Source organism: Pezoporus wallicus, unplaced genomic scaffold, assembly GCF_028554395.1.
Source record: "Pezoporus wallicus isolate ANWC-B61680 ecotype Strahan unplaced genomic scaffold, APGP_CSIRO_Pwel_v1 contig_5767, whole genome shotgun sequence".
Lineage (NCBI taxonomy): Eukaryota > Metazoa > Chordata > Aves > Psittaciformes > Psittacidae > Pezoporus > Pezoporus wallicus.
The window spans coordinates 4,241,045-4,247,008 of NW_026640599.1; the positions used below are offsets into that span (position 1 = coordinate 4,241,045).

At 46.4% G+C, this 5,964-nt stretch overlaps 1 protein-coding gene across 1 annotated transcript; it reads left to right on the forward strand.

Moving 5' to 3' along the window:
• Nucleotides 1-788: 788 nt before the first annotated feature.
• Nucleotides 789-5,488, forward strand: LOC130604702 (uncharacterized). Its single transcript, XM_057419436.1, has 4 exons — nt 789-865; nt 1,676-2,420; nt 4,891-4,938; nt 5,025-5,488. The coding sequence occupies exons 1-3, from the start codon at nt 789-791 to the stop codon at nt 4,897-4,899; spliced, it is 831 nt and encodes a 276-aa protein (XP_057275419.1). The 3' UTR covers nt 4,900-4,938; nt 5,025-5,488.
• The last annotated feature ends 476 nt before the right edge of the window (nt 5,489-5,964 follow it).

Genomic DNA, 5,964 nt, shown 5'->3' on the forward strand with positions numbered 1-5,964 from the left:
TAAGGAGGACTTTTATAAACTTAAGTAAGGCCCTTGGAGAGCCACCAAGGCAGTTGGGAGCTGGAACATTTGCCCTGCAAGGAAAAGCTAGACTTGTTCAGCCTTGGGAAGGGTAACCTAATAGCAGCCTTTCAGTATCTTCAAGGGGTTTACTGAGAAAGTGGATAGACTTCTAAACAAATCTCTGAAAATAAGGGTGAATTAGAAAATAGGAGCATTTTGCTACTCTCATTACTTCTTTAGAGTTTATTAAGCATTAAAAAGAAAACAAAAAAAAAATACTCTTTCACCTTATTAACCAGTGTAATGGTGTAGTGACAAGGAATAAAATTGCCTACAGGGCTGCATCTCCTATAAAGACATGGAATTACTGAATGATAGCATGGTTTGGGCTGGAAGGGACCTTAAAGATCATTTAATTCCAACCCCCCTTGCCACGGGCAGGGACACCTTACACTAGACCAGGTTGCACAAAGCTCCTTCCAACTCAGCCTTGGACACTGCAAGGATAAGGCAGCCACAGATTCGCTCTTCCTGTGCCTCTCTGGGCAATCAGTGTCTCACCACTCCCATAGTGAAGAATTTCTTCTTTATGTCTAATCTAAATCTCTCCTATTTCAGCTGAAAGCCATTCCCACTTGTCCTGTCACTACATGCCCTTTTAAAAAATTCCTCTCCAGCTTTCTTGTAGGCCCCTTTAGGTATTGAAAGGCTGCTATAAGGTATCCCTGGGACCTTTTCTTCTCCAGGCTGAACAACCCAACCTCTCGGCCTGTCTTCACAGGAAGATGAGAGACGAGAATGAGGAAGACAAGATAACAACCCAGCTCTCCATTTCTCTGAGCATCTTTGTGGCCCTTCTGCAGTAGGTCCACGTCCTTACGTTCTGCTGTTTTTTACCTGGCATGGGACCTGCCGGTCAGTTGCTGAGACACGCTGAGAAGTCCTGGCAAGTGTTTGCTCAGATTGGCTATAGTGCTCAGCTAGGACAGCTGGATTGGCAACAGCACCCTTAAAAACCAAACCAACAACAAAAACATTTTCTATAAAGCGAAAAGGATAAAAAGATGCTTATTTGTACTGAAGAGTGATGGAATGTCACTACTACTCCAAACATTTGCTTTATTGGAGCAATAATAATGGCAAGTGACTGCTACTGCATGCCTACCGTACAGTAGCATGTATATGTAGATATATAGCAAGTGTGTATACATACACAATATTCTATATGTAACTCTATAGTTTTATACAGTGTATATGTATAATGTATATATATAGTATGTATATGTGCATAGTATGTATTGTATATGTATGTCTATGTGTTTATATGTATAATATCAGTCTATACATATAGTACATACACTATATAGTCAGATATGGGGTTTTTTTATATATATATATAATAAACAGTAGATACGCCATATGCTCGAAGCCCAGCACGTTTAAACGCCGTATAGCACGAACCCGTGCGACACCGCGGGGGCCGTTTAACTCCGTGTCTCACCGCAGGCGGCCCGCCGAGGTGCGCACGCACAGCACAGCACAGCACAGCACAGCACAGCACAGCACAGCACAGCAGCAGGCCCAGGCCCAGGCCCAGGCCCGGTCCCGGTCCCGGTCCCGGTCCCGGTCCCGGTCCCGGTCCCGGTCCCGGTCCCGGTCCCGGCGGGGGCAGAGCCGGCGCCGAAGGCTCGGCGCGGGCGGCGGCGGGGGCCGCGCCGCGCCTGCGGACCGTCTACGTGAACCCGCGCTGGCTGGAGCGGCAGGCCGCGCTCGGTGCAGCTGCGGCCGCTGCCAGCCCCTGTTCCGAGGCGGCGGCAGCGGCGGCGGCGGCGAGCGGCGCGTCTGGGGGCCCGGCGGCGGCGGCCGCGTCGGCGGGGCAGGGCGAGGCGGCGGCGGCGGCAGCGGCGGAGCCGGCGGCCACCCCCTACGTAGGGCTGCGGCGGCCGCTGGGCTACAAGCTGGCCAAGGCCACCAAGGAGCGGATCTGGCGGGGGGAGTTCATTGACCTCTTTTCCTTGCTCCACACAGAGCTGGCCCCCGAGTACGGCCCGCGCCCGGGGGACACGCTGGACCAGTGGGTCTCGGCCTTCTTGGTGTACGCCAGCGTGCTGTGCGAGAAGCACCCTGCGCGCTGCGGGGCCATGTTCAAGTACCTGGACACCATCCGGAAGCTGCATGCCACCTACGGGGGCACCTCGTGGATGAACTACGACGAGGACTTTAGGCGGCGGGCAGCCAAGGACCCCAACCTGCCCTGGGGTGATGTCGACCTCGACCTGTGGATGAAGTGGATGGCACCCCTCAAGTCGCTCATCCCCAGAAAGCCGCGTGCTGAGGTCGAGACGCAGGCCTCGCCGACACCACCACCACCAGCACCTGCACCCTCACAGAGCCCCAAGCAGGAGGAGAAAAGCCAGGTGTGACAGGCTGGCGGCCGCGTGTTTCCCCACTGCCCTGGCTGGGCACCGTGCCCCCTCGAAGGGGAAGAGGAGACGGGGACAGTTGAGGCACCCTCGAGTTGGTCAGCAGGTCCCTTGTTATGGCACTGACCTAAGCTCATGCTGACTTTGGTACTTAGTTATGGTGGGTCATGGTGTCAGCTGGCAAGGCATGTGGCTGCACGGGTGTCCAGCTGGCCACCGTGGGAGGTGTGGGCATTGCTGGAGGAAAAAAGCATGCTTTCAGCAAAATAATTGCCGCATTTATTTCTCTCGCCACCAGGAACTGGGAACCTTGCAGATTCCCTCCCCTAGTATATAACGGCATTTTCCTTAAGGCCTTAGAAGAAAGGTGCTTTGTTTTGTTTTTTCCTCTGAGTTGTCTTAAAAGAATTTGCTTTCTCAGCAATAGAATTATCTGTGTGTAAGGCAAAGAGTACAGACCCTCCTGTTAACTACAGGAGCATGTGGCAGTTGCAGGCTGTGTGGGAGGCCAGAAATATTGATATGAATAAAGATGAACTTAAACGTGAATGGCCACAGCTGAGATTTGCATATTTAGTTCACATGTTCTGGCCTGGTTTTATGGGGAAAAATGGTGGGTGTGATTAGAGAAAGTAGGGAAGATTTTGTGTACGTTAAGGTTCTGCTTTCAGTGTAGGCATCCAGTGTCACTAAGTTAGGATAACATGACGTACATGGGCAGATCCACCCTCTCTGTGCCCTGGGCTATGACAGTGAGCTCTGTGGCTGTGAAAGGTTGCCTGCCTATATGTAGGGGTTGTGCTGCTTCTCTCAAACTGGTGACTATAGTGTCTGAAATCCCTAGCATAGAAAATTCCGAGCGCTGAGTTTCATGCCAACTGAATGACAATAGGGAGATTCTGTTATACTGGCTATATTTATTTCTAAACAGTATTTTTAGGACTGTAGGAAGAACCTGCACATTCCTGAAAGGTTTTTGCTTGCTCATGAGATGCTTTGCTCCCTGGGGATTGCCTGTGCAGAGGAGTGGCTAAATTGTTCATCTCTGTTAGCCTGACCTGGAAAGGGAGAACCCTTTTTCAGGGACTCTGGAAATGTTTGTCGCACGGATTCCTGACTTAGCAAAAGTGACTTCTCTGGGCCAGCCTGCGACAAAGCAAGGGAGCAAACATGAGGCAGTAACAGAGATAAACAGTCCCAGTGCAGGCCTTGTGGCCTTCTGTGGTTGGTGCTCTGGATTTATGCAACTTACTTTCTGATATCTCTGTTTAGATTTCTCCGTTCCCAAGAACAACAGCTCAGTTCTTGTTTTGCTATGGATCTTTTGTGAGCACAAGATGTGTGATGGCTTGTAGCTTTCCTCTCACCTGAGACTGGATCTTCAGCTTGTCATGTTAACCAGGCTTGTAACTTCTTCCACAGCAGTCGGTCTGTCAGTGCAGAGCTTTGTGCTGTTGTCTGCTAAGGCACCAGAGGTCTCGATCCTCTTTGGTTTTGTGGAAACTTCTTCGTTAATTCTTGGCAGTGGCATCGATTTTTTTTTTTTTGTTTTGTTTTCCTCAGAAATTGTGCAAAGACAAATTCAACGTGTTTGTTTTAACTAAATAACTCAAAATACCAGAAGTTTAATGTTTGTAAAACAGTAATGCTTTAGCAGCACAATGAAAAGCAAAAGTTAAAGTTGTTGAGTTGTTCAGCATGGGTTTAACCACCTTCCTATTATTAAGGCAGTTTTTAATTTGTAGTAGTCACAACTGTTTAAAAACTGAAATAATGGTTTGAGCAACTGTTAAACATAGATGAGGCCTAGTTTATTATTGGTAAGGCAGCAGCAAGGAAATGTTACTCTTGGAGGTGACCTGTGGGCTTCCCCTGTACCTCCCCAGCTCCTTGCAAGCCCTTATTACGCTGTTTAAAACTACCTTAGAGAAATAAGGCATGAGTTCACATTTGGGAAAAAAAATCAGAGAATTAAAATGGGAGAGAATAGCCTTTTACGGATTTATGGCCCAGGCCAGAATCTAAGCCTTTCCACATTCATGCTCTCAAGAGGAAGAGGAGGTGTTTTACAAAGACCTTTTCTTCCAGATTGTTTGATGGAACTCATTTTGTTTTCATAATTTCAAAGGATAGCATTAGGCAGCCTGACTGGATTTAATTTCTCCTTTCAGTTGAAAGCTCCTTAACTTTCAGCTTGATGTAGTGCCTGTGTCTCTAGTTCTGCAGTTCCAGGAAGGTTAACCAGTAAAAACAAAGTCATGCAAAACAGTGTGGTGTTTGAAGCTAGCTTTCTAAGGTGCCAATGAAGAGGAGTAACTTTGCTTTATGCAGAAAGAGCAAAGTGAGAAACCCTAGTTTTAGTGTGAGTGCAATAATTGGTGCATGCGTAGGATGGCTGATACTCATTCCTACAAATTTATGTCTGTTTGTATAACTTCAGACAATTACTTTTTTTTTTTCCCAGACTCCATGAAAACAGAAGGCCAGTTGGGATGGCAGTCAGACTAACTGGGTGAGTTTATTTATAAAACTGACTGACTTTGGATTTTACATACCTGCAGATTTGTTAAATACAGAATTTTTTATTGGTGCCAACAGCCTGACTCCGTTGGTGTTTAAGTGGAGCTCTGGTATACTAGTGCATTCTTTTACCTCTGCTTCTGTTGCGTTGCAAGCTGTGCTAGAGAAGACGTAGGAAATTCATTTTACCCAATCAGCAATTGTAACAATGGACTACAAACCTGCAGAGCAAGCCAGTTTGCTGGAAAACAGGAATTCCTGCAGCGCAGCACTTGTCACAGACTATCCAAAGAGGGCAAAGATTCAGGAAGGTGAATAAATTGAACATTGGTTGAATGAGGTCAGGAGCAGTCTCCTGGAGGAGAATCCTGCCCTAAAATACTGCTTTGAAAGTATAAGCCAATTCAGTGCGCAGATTAACCTTTCTCATTTGAGCAAACTTGTGTGCAATCCTGGATCTTTGCAGATCGCAACCGGACACTTCAAAAACCTATGTACTATATTTGTTAAAAAAAAGTAATAAATCATAACTTGTCTTGTTACAGCTGTTACTTTTACCATTTCATTGAGAATATATGCAACATAAATGTATATTTGACTTGAAGCAGTATCATACACTTGGTAAAATAACTCAGGTTATCAACAGAACTATCCTGTGGGGCTCAGTATTGCCTCTCCATTCTTCTCGGAAAAATGCATTAACCATTGCTGTCATTGCCAGAAATCAGTTCTATCTATCTCAATTGTTCATTACAAAATTCTTGGTCAAATAGAATAATTTAGAATAAATTATTCTCTGTTTTTATCCTCACAGAACGCTTAAAGATCCTGAGCATCAGACTAGACTTTTGTAGTCTGATGTTCATGAAAACCATGTTCGCTGGTTCACAGTTTAATCATTCTACATCTCAGTATTTTGTTTTGCTTTTCCCTTGCATACTAGGGAGTATGATGAAGGTAATACTATGATCCAGTAATGCGCATGATGGTAAGGGTATACCTTTAGTTGTTTCAGGAA